This window comes from Marmota monax, unplaced genomic scaffold (genome assembly GCF_021218885.2).
Source record: "Marmota monax isolate L192 unplaced genomic scaffold, Marmota_monax_Labrador192_F-V1.1 WCK01_AAM20220418_F8-fsc00145, whole genome shotgun sequence".
Lineage (NCBI taxonomy): Eukaryota > Metazoa > Chordata > Mammalia > Rodentia > Sciuridae > Marmota > Marmota monax.
In genome coordinates, this window is record NW_026695201.1 from 1,331,454 (window position 1) to 1,351,919 (window position 20,466).

The following is a 20,466-nucleotide window of genomic DNA, read 5'->3' on the forward strand; positions in this document are numbered from 1 at the left end:
TTTGTGCTATGGGTGTCCTATTGAGGAATTTGGAGCCCGACCCCACCGACTGTAGATCGTAGCCAACTTTTTCTTCTATCAGACGGCGCGTCTCTGATTTGATATCAAGCTCCTTGATCCATTTTGAATTCACTTTTGTGCATGGTGAGAGAAAGGGATTCAGTTTCATTTTGTTGCATATGGATTTCCAGTTTTCCCAGCACCATTTGTTGAAGATGCTATCTTTCCTCCATTGCATGCTTTTAGCCCCTTTATCAAATATAAGATAGTTGTAGTTTTGTGGATTGGTTTCTGTGTCCTCTATTCTGTACCATTGGTCCACCCGCCAGTTTTGGTACCAGTACCATGCTGTTTTTGTTAGTATTGCTCTGTAGTATAGTTTGAAGTCTGGTATCGCTATACCGCCTGATTCACACTTCTTGCTTAGCATTGTTTTTGCTATTCTGGGTCTTTTATTTTTCCATATGAATTTCATGATTGCTTTCTCTATTTCTACAAGAAATGCCGTTGGGATTTTGATTGGCATTGCATTAAACCTAAAGAGAACTTTTGGTAATATCGCCATTTTGATGATGTTAGTTCTGCCTATCCATGAACAGGGTATATTTTTCCATCTTCTAAGATCTTCTTCTATTTCTCTCTTTAGGGTTCTGTAGTTTTCATTGTATAAGTCTTTCACCTCTTTTGTTAGGTTGATTCCCAAGTATTTTATTTTTTTTGAAGATATTTTGAATGGAGTGGTTGTCCTCATTTCCATTTCAGAGGATTTGTCGCTGATATACAGGAATGCCTTTGATTTATGCGTGTTGATTTTAAATCCTGCCACTTTGCTGAATTCATTTATTAGCTCTAATAGTTTCTTTGTAGAGCCTTTTGGGTCTGCTAGGTATAGAATCATATCATCTGCAAATAGTGATAATTTAAGTTCTTCTTTTACTATTTTTATGCCTTTAATTTCTTTCGTCTGTCTAATTGCTCTGGCCAGTGTTTCAAGAACTATGTTGAACAGAAGGGGAGAGAGAGGGCATCCCTGTCTTGTTCCAGATTTTAGAGGGAATGCCTTCAGTTTTTCTCCATTCAGAATGATGCTAGCCTGAGGCTTAGCATAGATTGCTTTTACAATATTGAGGTATGTTCCTGTTATCCCTAGTTTTTCTAGAGTTTTGAACATAAAGGGATGCTGTACTTTGTCGAATGCTTTTTCCGCATCTATCGAGATGATCATATGGTTCTTATTTTTAAGTCTATTGATGTGGTGAATAACATTTATTGATTTCCATATATTGAACCAGCCTTGCATCCCAGGTATGAATCCTACTTGATCATGGTGTACAATTTTTTTGATATGTTTTTGTATCCGATTCGCCAGAATTTTATTGAGGATTTTTGCATCTAGGTTCATTAGAGATATTGGTCTGTAGTTTTCTTTCTTTGAAGTGTCTTTGTCTGGTTTAGGTATCAGGGTGATGTTGGCCTCATAGAATGAATTTGGAAGTTCTCCCTCCTTTTCTATTTCCTGAAGTAGCTTAAAAAGTATTGGTATTAGTTCTTCTTTAAAGGTTTTGTAAAATTCTGCTGTATACCCATCCGGACCTGGGCTTTTCTTAGTTGGTAGTCTTTTTATGGTTTCTTCTATTTCCTCAATTGATATTGGTGTGTTTAGGTTTTCTATATCCTCCTGACTCAATCTGGGCAGATCATATGACTTAAGAAATTTATCTATGCCTTCACTATCTTCTAATTTATTGGAGTATAAGGATTCAAAATAGTTTTTGATTATCTTCTGTATTTCTGAAGTGTCTGTTGTGATATTGCCTTTTTCATCCCGTATGCTAGTAATTTGAGTTCTCTCTCTTCTTCGCTAGCATGGCTAAGGGTCTGTCGATTTTGTTTATTTTTTCAAAGAACCAACTTTTAGTTTTGTCAATTTTTTCAATTGTTTCTTTTGTTTCGATTTCATTAATTTCAGCTCTGATTTTAATTATTTCTTGCCTTCTACTTCTTTTGCTGTTGTTTTGCTCTTCTTTTTCAAGGATTTTGAGATGAAGTATGAGATCATTTATTTGTTGGTTTTTTCTTTTTTTAAGGAATGAACTCCAAGCAATGAATTTTCCTCTTAGAACTGCTTTCAATGTGTCCCATAGATTCCGATATGTTGTGTCTGTGTTTTCATTTATCTCTAAGAATTTTTTAATTTCCTCCTTGATGTCTTCTATAACCCATTGATCATTCAGTAACCTATTGTTCATTCTCCAAGTGATGTATGCTTTTTCCCTCCTTCTTTTATCGTTGATTTTCAGTTTCATTCCATTATGATCAGATAAGATGCATGGTATTATCTCTACTCCTTTATATTGTCTAAGAGTTGCCCTGTGACATAATATATGATCTATTTTTGAGAAGGATCCATGTGCTGCTGAGAAAAAAGTGTAACTGCTTGATGTTGGGTGGTATACTCTATATATGTCAATTAGGTCTAGGTTATTAATAGTGTTATTGAGTTCTATAGTTTCCTTATTCAACTTTTGTTTGGAAGATCTGTCCAGTGGCAAGAGAGGTGTGTTGAAGTCTCCCATGATTATGGTGTGGTGGTCTATTAGACTCTTGAACTTGAGAAGAGTTTGTTTGACGAACATAGCTGCACCATTGTTTGGGGCATAAATATTTATGATTGTTATGTCTTGTTGGTGTATGGTTCCCTTAAGCAGTATGTAGTGTCCCTCTTTATCTCTTTTGATTAACTTTGGCTTGAAATCTATTTTATTTGATATGAGTATGGACACGCCTGCTTGTTTCCGAAGTCCATATGAGTGATATGATTTTTCCCAACCTTTCACCTTCAGCCTATGTATGTCTTTTCCTATCAAATGTGTCTCCTGTAGGCAGCATATTGTTGGGTCTTGTTTTGTGATCCATTCTACTAGCCTGTGTCTCTTAATTGGTGAGTTTAAGCCATTAACATTTAGGGTTATTATTGAGATATGGGTCGTTCTTCCAGCCATATTTGTTTATTTCTGTTACTAAACATTGTTTGTTTTCCTCTTTGATTATTTCCCCCCCCCTTTACTGTCCTACCTCCCACTGTTGGTTTTCATTGTTATTTTCCATTTCCTCTTCCTGTGATGCTTTGGCGAGGATGTTTTGAAGAGATGGTTTTCTAGCTGCGAATTCTTTAAACTTTTGTTTATCGTGGAAGGTTTTAATTTCATCCTCCATCCTGAAGCTTAATTTCGCTGGATACACAATTCTTGGTTGGAACCCATTTTCTTTCAGTGTTTGAAATATGTTATTTCAGGATCTTCTAGCTTTCAGAGTCTGTGTTGAAAGATCAGCTGTTATCTTGATTGGCTTACCCCTAAATGTAATCTGCTTCCTTTCTCTTGTAGCTTTTAAAATTCTCTCCTTATTCTGTATGTTGGGCATCTTCATTATAATGTGTCTAGGTGTGGATCTCTTATGATTTTGCACATTCGGCGTCCTGTAGGCTTCTAGGATTTGGGATTCTGTCTCATTCTTCAAGTCTGGGAAGTTTTCTTGTATTATTTCATTGAATAGACTGCTCATTCCTTTGGTTTGGAGCTCTGTACCTTCCTGTATCCCAATGACTCTTAAGTTTGGTCTCTTAATGTTATCCCATATTTCTTGGATGTTCTGCTCATGGTTTCTTAACAGTCTTGCTGAGCTGTCTATGTTCTTTTCCAGTTGAAATTCTTTGTCTTCATTGTCTGATGTTCTATCTTCTAAGTGTTCTACTCTGCTGGTAGTATTCTCCATTGAGTTTTTAAGTTGGTTTATTGCTTCCTGCATTTCTAGGATTTCTGATTGCTTGTTTTTTATAACCTCTATCTCCCTGTATAGTTGATCCTTTGCTTCCTGGATTTGTTTGCGTAATTCGTTGTCGAAGTGATCTTTCATTGTCTGATTTTGCTGTTTAATGTCTTCCTTGATACTCCAGATCATCTGAAGCATGTATATCCTGAATTCTTTATGTGACATTCCATCTGCTGCAGCTGTTACCTCTTCTAAAGTTGCGTTGACCTGCATTGCTTGTGGTCCTTTCTTTCCTTGTCTTTTCATACTGCTTGCGTATCTTTCCTGCAGGTGCGGGCGGCGGCTCTGCTCTCTCCTTATTCCAATTGGGGTGTCGTGGCTACCACGCCGGCAGGTCACTGGGCCTGTTCTGGGAGCTGGCGGCGGCTCTGTTCTGCCCCTACTCCAATTGGGGTGACGAGTGTACCACACCGGCAGGCCACCGGGCCTGATCCGCCGGTCGGTTGCAGGTTTGCCTACCCTGCAGGCGCGGGCGGCGGCTCTACTCTGCCCCTACTCCAAATGGGGTGACGTGTCTGTCGTACCGGCAGGCCACTGGGCCTGTCCCACTGGTCGGTCGCAGATCTGCCCACCTTTCGGGCACGGGTGGCGGCTCTGCTCTGCCCCTACTCCAATTGGGGTGTTGTGACTACCCCGCCTGCAGGACGCTGGGCCTGTTCCTGGCAAGGGAGGCGACTCTGCTCTGTCACTACTCTAATTAGGGTGGTGTTTGTACCACGCCGGCAGGCTCCTGGGCCTGATCCGCCGGTCTGTTGTAGGTCTGCCTACCTTGAAGGCACGGGCGGCGGATCTGCCCTGCCCCTCCTACCACGCCTGCGAACCCCTGGGCCTGATCTGCAGGTTGATCACTGGTCTGCTCACCCTGCGGGCATGGGTGGCGGTTCCGCTCCGCCCCCACTCCAATTGGGGTCACGTGACCACCACACCGGCAGGGCCTGATCCGGGCGTGGGAGAAGGATCTGCTCTGCCCCTACTCCAGTTGGGGTGACGTGTGTACCACACTGGCAGGCCACTGGGCCTGACCCGCCAGGCTGTCACAGGTCTGTTTACCTTGCAAGCGCGAAGGGCGGCTCTGCCCTGCCCCTCCTACCACGCCCATGTACTACTGGGTCGTGGGTCTGCCCACCTGGCGGGTGTGGGTGGCGGCTCCGCTCCGCCCCCTCTCCAATTGGGGTCACGCGGTCACCACGCTGGCGAGCCGCTGGGCCTGCTCCGGGGGCTGGCGGCGGCCCGGCTCCTCCCCTCTGGCTCGAGGACAAATTGAGGAGACTCGGGTGACTGAGCCTCACCCCCCTTACCAGGAGACCAACTGCTTATGTCACCACTGGTATTGATGAAGATCTCTCCTCCACCGCTTTCTGCTGACATCAGATCTCTGCCATGTTGGTATCCTATGCGAATGGCAGCATTTCGTTCCCCTTGCCGGGCAACCCAAGCAACGGGTGAGTCCTGACCGGCCCTCAGCAGGACCCGGACCGAGACGCAGTTTCCGCGGCCTCCTAGCCCCGGTCCAGGGAAGTTCCGGGAGCCGGAACTCCTTTGCAGATGTTTTTAAGAGAAGCTGATATAGCGGCTCCTTGGTTTGCTTTTTCAGGGAGTCTTACGATTCCCAGCTGGGACAAATTAGGGAAAGATCTAGATTTCGCTCGTGAGCAAGGCACCTTAGAGGGTGGCGTTATACCACTTTGGAAGTTAGTTAGAGGATGTATAACAGATGGTAAATGCCAGGAAGCTGTGAGTGAGGGTCAAGCTATTCTTGAGCAACTGCATGAGGAAAAGTCTGAAGGATCATGTAGTGAAGTGGCAGAGAGTATTAAAAGTAACAGTAGTGAGAAGGCAAAAGAGCCTGAAGATAAAAATAGGAGAAGGCTCTACCCAGACTTGACCGAATTAAAAACGCCTGAGAACACAAGCGACTCAGAGAGTTCTGAGGACCTTGATATATTGTTACAACAACTACATAAGATAAAAATGAAAAAGAAGAAAAAGGAGACACAGGGCACGCAGGCCTACTGTAAGAAGGGGAAGGGAGTTAACATCGGTCAACAAAACTCTGAGGAGGAGGAGGTAGAATATCTAGAAGAAGATATGATGCAGATTGCCCCACCTCCGTATGTGGGGGGGAGCCAAGGTTCCGGGAGATCTTTTCATGCACAAGTTTGGAGGACAGTTAATACAGATATGGGACTTGCATACCCTGTATTTTAGGACAATAACAGGGGAAGATATCATGAGCCTTTAGACTTTAAGATAATTAAAACCTTGGCAGAATCTGTCCGCACTTATGGCATAGATGCCGCTTTCACTCTCACTCAGGTGGAGGGACTTACTAGATTTTGCATGACTCCCTCAGATTGGGCTAGTCTAGCCCGCGCTTGTGTTTCCCCAGGGAAATATTAGGAGTCCAAAGTTGGCTGTTTAATGTTTCTGGCAGTACCCAAGACTCGGAGCGAGGTAGGAGGCTTAAAATTTCTGCAAATAATTCACAATTATCTAATGCTACATTACCCTCCGCAGCAGTCTGTCTCCAATCTCCGTTCCTGTTTCTTTTGGCTAATGATACGTCACAGGGGATGCTTAATTGTTCTAATATTACCTGTTATTTGTCTGAGTGTTAGAATGGCTCCTGGACTACGGCAGTGGTTATGTAAATTCCAACTTTTGTCCCAATCCCAGTTACTGCAGATCCAGAGTCATTTCCTATTGTTGAACTGATTAGAGCCCGTAGAGATTTTGGAATTATGGCAGCTATGGTGACAGCTGTGGCAGTGTCTGCTGCTGCAGCAGTTACAGCTGGAGTAGCCATGGCCAGCCAGGTTCAAACTGCTGCCACCATTAATCAGGTTATTCAACAAACATCCACCATACTTGAATCTCAAAGTAGAATTAATCAACATATTTTATCTGGGATTCTGGCTGCTAATCAAAGGATAGATCTGCTTCAAGCTCAAGTTGAGGAATTGTCTGATCTAGTACATTTGGGTTGTGTTGATCAACGTGCACATTTATGTATAACCTCTGTCAGATTTAATGATTCCAGAAATGCCTCCCGCATCATCGGGGAATATCTATCTGGAACCTGGTCCATGGAAGCAGAAAACTTGATCCAGTCTCAACTAACTTAGATTGCTGTTTTGAATAGTACCCGTGTCGAACCAGTGACTTTGGGTCAATTCACTAGTTGGCTATCCTCTGCCTTTTCCTTTTTTAAGGAATGGGTGGGAGTGGGCATTTTTGGTGCTATGTGTTGCTTCGGTGTTGTGCTTTGTTTGTGGCTTCTCTGTCGCCTTAAAACTCGCCATGCACAAGAGAAGGCTATGATTGTACAGGCTCTTGCGGCCTTAGAAAATGGCATTTCTCCACAAATCTGGCTTGCACATCTTAAACAGTGATTTCTGGGCATGGCCATTGCACCCCAAGTGAGTTTCACATTGCACTGGGTTTGGCATGTCCTCTTCCTTATTCTCTCCCAGTGCTGAATAGCCCTTGCACTCTGCAGGTCTTGTTACCATTGCATGCAGATGGGTTTCAGGACTGGTCTTTCTTCTCAGCTACAGACTCTTTACCTTCCTCTGGGGTTTAGGGATTGTGTTGCCAACTTAAATTTTGTCATTACTACCAGGCTACTTGTGTTATCCTACTTCTCACCGTCGTCACGATGCAGGATGCGAGGCAAGGCACTGCACTTGAGTGATCCCTCAACGGACCTGAAGGAAAGCATGTCCTATTGCATGCGGGTTTGACGTCCACGCCCCGCCCTACGAAAAAAGGCGTCGGCTGATATGGGACCAGGTCTAGGGAAGGGCCCTCCTTAGGACTGAACCATACATTGCAGCCACTTCTGCACAGTGGGATAGGACCTCTACTTTCGCCTGCATTGTTTTATAAAACAGAAGGGGGAACTGTGGTGAGCCGTTCTAATAGACCGTGGCCGCCATTAGAAGATGGCGCCGGCTTCCACTGTGGCCTGTGATAAACAACTCCTTTTTTGGAGAGTTGGCATGCAATCCCTTACCACCCTATGAGAGAGATCCACGTGGCAGCTTGGGATTGCTATGCGGGAGGCTTTATTAGGCTGTGCTTGGGCGCTCGGTGGGGGGGTCACTAGAAGATGATACTTGAATCAAGGCCTGAATAAACTGCTGAAAGAAGAATCCTGTGTCGTGTTTTCCCTTGCTGGTGAGGGGTCACGACACCTAGTTACTTATGAAGGAAGGAGAGAGATAGGGGAAAAGGGCAGGAAAACAAAGGAAGTCTAGGATATATAAAAAAGCAGAGCACCCTTGCTTATGGGGATGCTAGTATAGCGTGATACCAACTATGTCTCCTTTCTCCCTCCCGGAAGAAGTCTATGTTACCCCTTTTTAAAAATACCCTGCTTTATATCCTTGCCTCTTCATGCTTCTCTAATGTTCAAACTTTAATATGTAAAGCAGCAGAACTCATAACTGATAACTGGTTGTATCATTATTAAGTCTTAAATTTAAATAGAATTTCTGCTGCAATTTTCTAACCAAAAGCTTGGTCCCTGTCCCAGTACCAATCAATGCCAATTTAATAATGAGAATATGGTTTTGAGAAAGGTAAAAAATAAGGTTTATTGCTTTGTTAGTAAAGGAGAAACACAGAAAACTCCTATTGTAAATTCTGTGACTTTCCTGATCAGGAAGGTCAAGGGGTTTTAAGGGAACTCTTCAAGGGTTACATTGCAGGTGTGCTCTGCTAAGGGGTTTCAGGGTGCCTGGTGGTTGTTAGGATTCACTTGTTTATTTGGGAGACATTCACTTCCCAGATCCTCAACAGGCATCTCCTTCCTGCAGTGGGGGTGTCCAAGGGAAATTAACTAGGGAAAATAAAGACAACACACACTCTCTAATCTTGTTAGGGAGGAGGGAAAAGAGAAAAAATAAATTTAAATAAGCCTGGAAGCAATGAAGGCTATATTCAAAAGGTGAATCAGTGTTAAAAGTTTACCATTGCATTTCAAGAAACTACACTCTACTTGTGAGAATAAAAATTATAAAACACTATGAAATTATTTTTCCAGATTTGCCTTCTCCTAAGTCCTTTTTAAATGTTCCATGGTCATCTTGTCCTGAGTTATTCTGTCCCAGACAGACTTACTGTTTTCTGTGATAGGCTTTATAAATGCTTAAGCTCTTGAATGTTTGTAAGTATCATCTGTATAAATGTGTATTGAGCTTTGTTGTTGTTATTGCTGTTGTTATTTCTTGAAGTTAAAACAATTTGTGTTGGGAAAATTTAGGAAAGAAAATACATTTTTACAAAGCTAAGGTTGTTAGGTTGGTGGAGGTGGCTGAGGAACAAAGCACCAAACCACCCTCACACTCGAAATAACCACCAATCTGGTGCTGTCAAAACCAACTGTCAGTCAGTGGGGTCTCCTGGCCAATACTGGATCTTAGCCAGCTTCCCTGACCAACCCCACCTAGGACAGGGACTCTGAAAACTGCCTTTTCCTGTGCAAGCCCTCCCTTCCTGCCCAATAAAAATTCCAGTCTGGTCCAGCCCCACATGCTTCTCCTGGAACTCACCCTATTGATCTGAGGGTCTTACCCTGGAGCGAAATATCAATAAGGCCTGTTCAGCAGGGTTTTTTCTTTTTCTTTTTTTAAATTTGCCTCCTTTTGGTCACCATCGTCTGACCTTACATCTGGTGCCAAAATCCAGGAGGAATTTTTGGGCCTCTCCCTTAGAAGATTGAGGTCCACCCTCCCACCTTCAAATGACCCAAAAATTCCTACACTGCTCCTTCTTTCCCTCTCCCTTCATCTGGGTTGACAGTAGTGGGGTAAGTTCACTCATTTCCTCTGACCTTTCAGCTTCATTCCATCCAGGGATCTATACTTAAGTCACACGCATGCCATAGACCCCCACCTGTTCCATTCAGGGCCAAAGGGACTGTGGAGACATTCCAGATTCCAGTGATTGTGAGTCACTCCAATCTGTTTGGATCACTGATTGGTTGGAGGGATGCCTTAACCCCTACCCAGCCCTTATCTGTTCCTCTGGTGAGCTTGATCAGAATTTGGAACACCTTTTTCTGCTCCCACCCACCCCTGACGGTGCCAAATGTCATGGGAAAAACCAAGTCCTCCTTGGACCCCCAAACTCTGTTGGGGTGTCTTTTGCCAAAACCAGACTCCACTGAAGACCTATGCCATAACCGCCTGGTTTTTTACTCCACTGTGGCCTAGCCCCAGTGTGACTTATATGATGGGTCAAAATAGCCCGCAGAAGGAACTTTTGATTTTAAATCCTCACTGAATTGGCCAATTTCTGTTGCTGGACAGAGAAGTGGGCAGAAGTCCCTTACATCTGGAGGCATGTTCAGGCTTCTTGAGGTTCACTCCCATTCTCCCCTTGCTCTACCTGTTCTACTGCTCTAGTTTTCCTTGCTAGGGAAACCCTTTCCCATTGTTCTTCTATTTCTCTTTCCTCATTCTCAGATCCACCAGAGTTGCTCTCAGCCCCACTTTTTCACGTTCCCCTTCCCTACTCAGGCCAATCCTCTCCCTCCTCCTCTTCTGTATCTGCATCCTCTCCTCTCCCTCCTCCTTCTACAACAACTTCTCCTCCCCTACTCCAGGATCCTCCCCCTGTATTCCACATTTCCTCTTCTTTCTCCTCCTCTCCTGCAGCCATGACTCCTCTGCCCACTTCTTCTACTCATAAAACCCTTCCCCTTCCCCCCTCAAAGGATACCTCCACACACTCACTTCTCTTTTCTCCTGTGTGCCCACACCCAGTCCCACTAGGCCCTACTACCAGCCAACCCAAATCTCCTTTGTCCTCTCAGGGAAGTGGCTGGCTAGTGCCAAAGGGATTGTCTGAGTACACACCCTATTCTCACTTTAAGATCTTTTCCAGATTGAAAAGCACCTTGGGTCCTTCTCTGCTGACTCTTCTACATATATTAAGGAATTCTCTCTCATACTTATGCTCTTAACTGGAATGACATTTATGTTGTTCTCTCTTCCACACTTCCCCAGATGAGCAAACCCATATCCAGCAAGCTGCACAAGATCATGCTGATCAAATTCATCTAATGGATATAACTCTTCCCACAGGTGAAGCAGCCATTCCCCTAACCAAACCCAACTGGGAGTACCAAGATGGCCAAGGTCGCAGTCACTGCACTCGCCTGGCCCAATTTCTTATAGTGGGCATGCAGCCTGTTTCCAATAAGGTGGTTAACTTTGATAAACTGAGAGAATTTATCCAGAATCCAGATGAGAATCCAGACTTATTTCTCAACTGCCTTACAGAGGCTCTCACCAAATATATTAAGTTGGATCCTGAGTTTTCCTCTGGGACTATAGTTTTCACAACCCATTTCATTACTTAATAGGCCCATGATATTAGAAAAAAGCTCAAATGAGCTGAGTAGGGCCCTCAGACCCCTATCCAAGATCTGGTGAATATGGCTTTTAAAGTCCATAGTGCTTGGGAGGAGTTCGCTGAACTAGACAGGCAGGCTCAATTACTGAAAAAGGTAATACTCCAAACTCAGGCTTGGCAGCAGCCCTGAGGCCTATGGCTCAAGCGAGAACTTCATGGGGAACCAGCATTTCTTCCACCATGGGTTACTTTAAATATGGATGTGAAGGTCACTTGTCTCACTAATGCCCAAGCCCAAGCCCCCCTCTCCAGACTGTGCCCCACCTGTAAGCAGACAGGACTTAGGAAGAATGACTGCCCCATGGCTGGCCCTTCCTTGGTGCCTCCTTGCAAGGGTATGACCAGCCAGGCGGTCCCTTCTCTTGAACTATTGGGGTTCACAGAAAACTGAAAAACCTGGACTCAAAGACCCCCATCACCCTTGCCAAGCCCAGGGTAATGCTCAAGGGAGTGGGTAAGTCCATAACCATCCCTATGGACATGGGAGCTCCATATTCTGTCTTGCCTACCCACTCTGGGCCTCTGTTTCCTTCCCAGATATCAGTTATGGTGATTGATGGCAAACCCTCATCCTCAAACTGAACTGCTAAGTTGCTCTGTGCCCTGGAGGGACACCCTTTCACACATTCTTTTCTGGTCATTCCATCTTTTTCAATTCCTCTCCTAGGCAGAGAAGTTCTCCAACTACTAGGAGCCACTTTCCAACTATACCCCAATAATACTACCACCCACCTCTCCTGCCTCTAATCCTTACTCTCTCTAACAACCCAACAGTACCTACTGTGCCAATGCCCCCTGACCTAGTTTATCACCAGGTCTGTGACATCTCCAAGCTGGTCATACCCTCCCAGCATAAGCTAAAACCCCAAACTAAATTTCCTTCGCAAAACAATTTCACATCTTCAAAACCCACGAGGAGGGACTTAAATCCATCATAGTTACTTGCCCAGGGACTCCTCATTTCTACTTAATTCCCCTGCAACACTCCCATATTGCTGGTTATGCAAACCCTCAGGAGATTTTGCTTAGTACAGGACCTCTGCATAATTATAGGGGCAATTATTCTCATCCACCTGGTGGTTCCCAACCCTTACACTCTTTTTTCTCATGCTTCTGCCTTTGACTACTCACTTTATTGTCCTGGATCTTAAAGATGCCCTCTTTAAAGTGCCCCTCTATCCTGTCTCTTACTACCTCTTTGCCTTCATATAGTAAGACCCTACATCCTTTAGGTCTCAACAGCTGACATGGACAGTCCTACCCCAATGTTTCAAGAACAGTCCCCACCTCTTTGGGCAATCCTTGGTACAGGATCTAATTGCATGTGACTTGAGGAATAGCACACTCTTACAGTTGGATAGAAGCCTTTCCTACCTCCAGGGAAAATGCTGACACCATTGATTTCATCCTCATCAAGCAGATAATTTCCAGGTCGGGACTTCCAGCTTCCTTCCAGTCAGGCAATGGTCCAGCCTTCAATTCTCAGGTTATTCAACTAGTCTCCAAAGGCCTCAACATCACTTGGAGTCTCCACATCCCCTACCAACCCCAATCCTCAGGTAAGATTGAGAGAGCTAACTGCATTCTCAAGGATCATCTCATTAAATCTGCTATTGAACTCAGGCTTTCCTGGCCAATATCTTGTCATTGGCCCTCACCTGAATTCGGGCAGTTCCTAGAGCCTCCTCAGGCCTTAGCCCCTTTAAGCTACTCTATGGGTGCCCTTTCTTGATCAACCAAAGCTTTCCAATTACTCCTCTTCCTCTTTTGTCCTACCTTCCCTATTCCACGCTTCTACACAACCTCCTAAGGGAACATACAGACTGGTGCCTTCCTACACCATCCATTGCCTCAATCCCAGCACAAGCACAAACTGAATCAAACCCTCTTCAATCAGGTGACCCAGTCTTACTTTGAGAGATGCATTCTCAAACATTGAAACCTTTTGGATGAGACCCCATACAGTCATACTTACTACCCCTATGGTGGCCAAGCTTTTGGGCCACTCCCCTTGGTACCATGTCTCTCGCCTTTAAAAAGACCTGCTCCATATGTCCAGTCCTGGACTTCCACCATGTTGGGGCCCACCAAACTCAAGATTTCACCAATCCTCTTCTTATTTTACTAATCATTAATCTCTCTCAAGCTTATATATCAACCCACAGATGGCACTTCTACACCCAAGCAACATGGCACCAGGATGGCACCACCCACTCTCAGTTTATGGGTGAAGGCAATTGCCCTTCCACTGGCTGCAATCTGGTGGGCACCCTTAACATTACTGGATTCAGCCAGGCCACCTCGTTCCACCTATGTGCAGCAATGCTATGCATCATATCAGACCAAAATGAGGAATGTTGTAAGTGCTGGCCTAACACCTGTGGCAGCTGTCCTTATAATTCATGCAAGAAATGCTTCCTAGATAAGCCTTGCTATGAGAATAAACCATATTAACTATTTGGGACCCATGGGACCCAAAATGGGCTTCTGGTGTTGATGGTAAATCTTATTCATGGGGTTTTTGCCAAACACCCCTCAGCCTCTATTAGGATATGGAGAACTTATATACAAGTGTTCCCTCAAATTCACATAACCATCCAGGAGCAAGAGAAGGAACTCCAACACCAGCTAGATGCAGTTGCCCATCCTAAAGCTGACCAGTTTTCATTGATGTGTACAGTTTTGGATCATACTCTGTTAACTGAGATTCCCATTGATCTTCCTCTTAATATTTCAACCATAACCCAAGGGCCCCCTTCTCTAGCCTTTGAGTAGTACCTCTTTTGCATAACTCATCAGGGTATTTCCCTTGTTGCTACACTTTCTCTGGTTCAGCACCCTGTGACCATATTATTCAAATTTCTTCCCCAACCTTTACTCTGCCAGGGTTCTTTTTTTGGTGCAATGGTACCCTAACAAAAAATCTAAGTCTCAACATGTCCTTTGCTTTTGTGTTCCTTCCACATTGATCTCTCAATTAATTCTGTACAGTGAGGCTGAATTAACATGGCTTGTTAATTCCCTGGCCTTCTAACTTGCTGCCTCCAGACTGAGGGAAGGAGGACTTGGTTATGCAATACCTGCTACTCAGAAGCTTAAACAACAACTTCAGGAAGCAGTAGAGGCATCAGCCGCCTCTCTTACTTACAAAGGCAAGTAACATCTGTTGCCCAAATTTCATTACAGAAATGTAAAGCCCTAGGTCTCCTGACAGCAGACAAAGGAGGAACATATCTATTCCTGAGAGAAAAATGCTGCTACTATATCAATGAAACTGGATTGGTGAAAAAGAATGTTGACACCTGTGGTGAGCCGCTTCTGCCGTTTCTGCAGATTATGGTCGCCATTACAAGATGGCGCTGGCTCCGCTGTGGTTTGTGACAAACAACTCCTTATTTGGGAGAGTTGGCGCATGTTTTTTCACCACCCTATGAGAAAGCTCCACGTGGCAGCTTCGCATTGGGGCTTGAGATGCTTTATTAGGGCTGGGAGGGGCATCCGAGAGGGAGAAGAAGAAATATCAAAGGCCTGAATAAACTGCTGAAAGAAGATTCCTGAGTTGCGTCTTCCTTGCGGGCAGGGGGTCGCGGCAAGTGGTGCCGAAACCCGCGAACCAGAACTTTCAGCAGTCAGGGGTGGTGCACCGGTTAGTCCCAGGTAAGTGGGATCCGCGAACAAAGCGGGGTTAGTCCCAATAAGTGGGATCCGCGATCAAAGCGGGGTTAGTCCCAGGTAAGTGGGATCCGCGACCAAAGCGGGGCAGCTCCTCTATAAAGAAAGAGAGAGCATTACATTTTATTGCAGCTGCACTGTGTACTTTCGCTTCTACTTTCGCTTTTGTTTTCTGTGTTTCTTTTGTTGTGTCATTTCGCTTTTGTTTTTTGTGCTTCTTTTGTTGTTGTGTCATGGGTGCCGCATCTTCAAGTCCACTTCTCCTGGCCCTAGATGGCCTGTTACGTTCCAAGGGCTTGGAAGTGAAACATAGTACTTTACAGAGATTTTTACAGAAGATAGATATCGCTGCACTGTGGTTTGCATTTTCGGGCAGCCTTACTGTACCTAGTTGGGATAAATTAGGCAAAGATCTTGACTTTGCTTCTGAGCAGGGCATATTAGAGGGTGGGGTGATACCCCTTTGGAAAATGGTCCGTAGTTGCCTTACAGATGGCAGATGTCAGGAAGCACTTACTAAAGGACAGGAAGTTCTAGAGCAATTACATGAGGAGAAATCGGAGATGGCAGGAAGTGAGGTGCCTCAGGAGGATGGGAGTGTGCGGAGCGTGAAACAGGGGAGGAGACGATTGTCTCCGGCAAGAAGTGAGGTATCTCAAAAGGATGGGAGTGTGCGGAGCGTGAAACAGGGGAGGAGATGATTGTATGCAGATCTCAGTATGCTGCGCACACCCCCATGTGAAAGTGGGTCAGAGGAAGAGGAAGATGAGGAGGAAGAGCTCAAGAGGCTGTCTCATCAGCTAGAAAGTTTAGTTATAGGAGAAGGGAACAGAAATAAACAAAGGCTCAAGAAAAGCGATCCCCTGGATCCACCGCCGCATGGTGGGGGTGTTTCGGGGAGAGCTTTCCATGCCCAAACATGGAGGGCTGTTAACGCTGAGATGGGTCTTGCTTATCCAGTTTTTCAGGATGACAATAGGGGAAGATTCCATGAACCCTTAGATTTTAAAATTGTGAAGACCCTGGCGGAGTCTGTCCGCACTTATGGCATAGATGCCGCTTTCACTCTCACTCAGGTGGAGGGACTTACTAGATTTTGCATGACTCCCTCAGATTGGGCTAGTCTAGTCCGCGCTTGTGTTTCCCCAGGGAAATATTAGGAGTCCAAAGTTGGCTGTTTAATGTTTCTGGTAGTACCCAAGACTCGGAGCGAGGTAGGAGGCTTAAAATTACTGCAAATAATTCACAATTATCTAATGCTACATTACCCTCCGCAGCAGTCTGTCTCCAATCTCCGTTCCTGTTTCTTTTGGCTAATGTTACATCACAGGGGATGCTTAATTGTTCTAATATTACCTGTTACTTGTCTGAGTGTTGGAATGGATCCTGGCCTATGGCAGTGGTTATGAAAATTCCAACTTTTGTCCCGATCCCGGTTACTGCAGATCCAGAGTCATTTCCTATTGTTGAACTGATTAGAGCCCATAGAGATTTTGGAATTACGGCAGCTATAGTGACAGCTGTGGCAGTGTCTGCTGCTGCAGCAGTTACAGCTGGAGTAGCCATGGCCAGCCAGGTTCAAACTGCTGCCACCATTAATCAGGTTATTCAACAAACATCCACCATACTTGAATCTCAAAGTAGAATTAATCAACATATTTTATCTGGGATTCTGGCTGCTAATCAAAGGATAGATCTGCTTCAAGCTCAAGTTGAGGAATTGTCTGATCTAGTACATTTGGGTTGTATTGATCAACGTGCACATTTATGTATAACCTCTGTCAGATTTAATGATTCCAGGAATGCCTCCCGCATCATTGGCGAATATTTGGCCGGAAATTGGTCCATGGCAGCGGAAGACATGATCCAGTCTCAACTAACCCAGATAGCTGTCTTGAACAGTACCCATGTCGATCCCGTGACTTTGGGTCAATTCACCGATTGGATATCTTCTGTTTTTTCCTTCTTCAAAGAGTGGGTGGGGGTAGGCAATTTTGGGGCAATGTGTTGCTTCGGTGTTGTACTCTGTTTGTGGTTTCTCTGTCGCCTTAAGGCCCGTAGTGCTCACGATAAGGCTATGATCATACAAGTTCTTGCAGCTTTAGAAAATGGCAACTCACCTCAAGTCTGGCTTGCGCATCTTAAACAGTAAACCTTTGACATGGTCGTTACACCCCAAGTTATTATAACATTGCACTGGGATCGACATGACTTTCCTTGTTATTCTCTTAGTGTTGGAAAGCCCTTGCACTCTGCCGGTCTTACTGCCATTGCACGCAGATGGGTTTCCACACTAGTGCTTTTCTAACATCTTAAAGTCCGTGCCTTTCTTTCAGGGTGCTGTCAACTTGTTTGTCGTTATAAACAGCCACAGTGCAGCCTTAGCTATCCCCCTTTGTCCACCATCGTCACGATACAGGATGCGAGGCAAGGCACTGCACTTGAGTGATCCTTGACGTGGACCTCAAGGAGAGCATGTCCTATTGCATGCGGGTTAGACGCGTCCACGCCCCGCCCCACAAAAAAAGGCGTTGGCTGATATGGCCTCAGATCTGGGGAAGGGCCCTCCTTAGGACTGAGCCATACTATGCAGCCACTTCTGCACAGTGGGATAGGACCTCTACTCTCGCCTGTATTGTTTTTAGAAAACAGAAAGGGGGAACTGTGGTGAACCGCTTCTGCCGTTTCTGCAGACTATGGTCGCCATTACAAGATGGCGCTGGCTCCGCTGTGGTCTGTGACAAACAACTCCTTATTTGGGAGAGTTGGCGCATGTTTTTTCACCACCCTATGAGAAAGCTCCACGTGGCAGCTTCGCATTGGGGCTTGAGATGCTTTATTAGGGCTGGGAAGGGCATCCGAGAGGGAGAAGAAGAAATATCAAAGGCCTGAATAAACTGCTGAAAGAAGATTCCTGAGTTGCGTCTTACTTGCAGGCAAGGGGTCGCGACAGACACCCTCTGTCATTTGGATGAAAGTCTTAAACAGCAGAGATCAAATGACCTTTGGCAAGGCAGGGAAAACTCAACCCTCATTAGGTGGCTGACTCCTATTCTCACTCCTATATTAGTCATAGGTCTTCTATTAATGATTGCTCCCTGCCTCCTCATGTTCACCCAAAAGTGCAAGGGTAAAATTTCTAGAGTGACCTACAACCAGATACTCCTACACTCCTACAGTCATCTCCCCACTAAACCCACACCAGGGCCATCCCCTTTCCCCCAGTGCCCCTAGCCAGTAGTAAGTAATCAGATGAAATTCACTACCCTGTATTATCAAAAAGGCCAGGACATTTGGTCGATGGAGGTGGCTGAGGAACCAAGCACCAAGAAACCCTCACGCGGGAAAGAACTATCAGTCAGGTACCAACAAAACAGCCTGTTAATCAGTGGGGTTTACTGGCCCATCCTCAATCTTAGCCAACTCCCCTGACCAATGCTAGTAGAACAAGGGACTCTAAAAATCCCCCTTTCTGGTTGTGTGGGGCTACTGTTTTCGCTCCTCAGGGTCCGCGCTGTCAGTCGGGGGAGCGCTGGCTCTGCTGAGGTGTGTGTGTGGGGGGGCGGGGGGCTGGAGGACAGTACAGGCCCGTGGAGGGCGCTGCTGGCCCCGTGGAGGGTTGTGAGCCCACAGGGACTCCTTGGGGAAGAGGCCGCTGCGGGCAGATAGGGTGCAGAGGAGACGAGTGGTTGGTTCCTATGGCTGTAGAATCACTTACAGATGATGAAGAGGGTTATGTGACCTTTGAGGATGTGGCTGTCTACTTCTCAAGGGAGGAATGGAGACTGCTTGATAATGCTCAGAGACTCCTGTACCGTGAAGTGATGATGGAAAACTTTACACTTGTGACCTCTCTGGGTTGTTGGCATAGAGCAGAGACTGTGGAGGCTTCTTCTGAGCAGAGTGTTTCCACAGAAGGAGGGCAAAGTGAAAACCATCACCAACATCAGAAGCTGTGCTGTGGAGAGAAACCCTTAATAATTGAAGAGGACAGGGTCTCGGTTTTGAGGGGCTGCAGAATCCACCTGTCAGAGAAGCCTTTGCAAAGCAGGAAGGATGGGGAAGATTTTACACTCAGCTCAAGTCTCCAGATGACTCACCGGTAAAGCGGAGCCTCCCAGGAGCACTGGGACTGCAGAGGCCATTAATACTGGGAAAAGGCACTACCAATGCAGTGAGTGTGGGAAAGCTTTCGGTCAGAAATATTTGCTTGTTCAGCATCAGAGACTACACACTGGAGAAAAGCCTTATGAATGTAGTGGATGTGGAAAGCTATTCAACCATAAAGCCAACCTGTTTATACACCAAATAGTTCACACCGGAGAAAGACCTTATGGGTGCAGTGAATGTGGAAAATCCTTTAGCGGAAATGCTGACCTCATTCAACACCGCAGAGTTCACACTGATGAAAAACCTTTTACATGTAGTGAATGTGGAAAGGCTGTCAGGCATAATTCCACACTTGTTCAGTATCACAGAATCCGCACTGGAGTAAGGCCTTATGAATGTGGTGCATGTGGGAAGTTCTTTAGTTTCAACTCCAGCCTCATGAAGCATCAGAGAGTTCACACTGGAGAAAGACCTTATAAGTGCAGTGAATGTGTGAAATTCTATAGCCACAAGTCCAGTCTAATTAATCATTGGCGAGTTCATGCTGGGGAAAGACCTTATGAGTGCAGTAAATGTGGGAAGTTTTTTAGCCAAAGCTCAAGTCTCATGCAACATCAAAAAGTTCATACTGGAGAAAAGCCTGTTAAGTGCAATGAATGTGGGAAATTGTTTAGTGAAAATTCCAGCCTAGTTAAACATCAGAGAGTTCACACTGGAGCAAAGCCTTATGAGTGTAGAGAATGTGGGAAATTTTTTCACCACAGCTCCAGCCTTGTTAAACATCGGCGGATTCACACTGGAGAAATGCCTTATGAGTGCAATGATTGTGGGAAATCGTTTAGCCAGCGTTTCAACCTCATTCAGCACCAGAAAGTTCACATTAGAGAAAAGTATTGATGCTTCAAATGTGGGTAAACCTTTATGCACACCTCCAACCTTTCCACAACCCTGGAGAGGACACAAAACTAAAAGGCATTATGAATGCAGTTAGTGTGGAAAAGACTTTAATCAAAGGTCTGTTCTGACTCAGTGGCATAAACATCACAGCCCAAATAAATCTTATCAACACAGTGAATGTGGAGGAAGTCTTAAGCCAGTGGTATAAACTTGTTCCACACCAGGAAGTTCAAACTGGAGAAAGGCCTTAGAGTAGTGACTTGACAGAGAAGTACCAGAGACTGAATATCACTCATTCCAGACATGCACAGTGAGAGAAGGATGAGAATTGCTGCCACCATGCTTCTCCCAAGAATAAGGTCCTCTGCCTGTAGGCTCTAGGGAGAAGAGGAACTTGTATCCTGGCTACATAAGGTGGAGTTTCCATGTAACTAAGCAAAGAGGCAGGGAGGAACAGAATGTCTTGGTTCAAGTAAGACTGATTCTTGCTCTTCGTACTGAATGTTAGATAAATAAATATTTCATGTATACCTT

At 45.1% G+C, this 20,466-nt stretch overlaps 1 protein-coding gene across 1 annotated transcript; it reads left to right on the forward strand.

Moving 5' to 3' along the window:
• The first annotated feature begins 18,623 nt into the window (after window positions 1–18,623).
• Window positions 18,624–20,259, forward strand: LOC124082482 (zinc finger protein 773-like). Its single transcript, XM_046428884.2, is given in 2 exon segments — window positions 18,624–19,028; window positions 19,030–20,259. Coding segments are annotated over 2 exon segments (1,308 nt in total). The 3' UTR covers window positions 19,933–20,259.
• The last annotated feature ends 207 nt before the right edge of the window (window positions 20,260–20,466 follow it).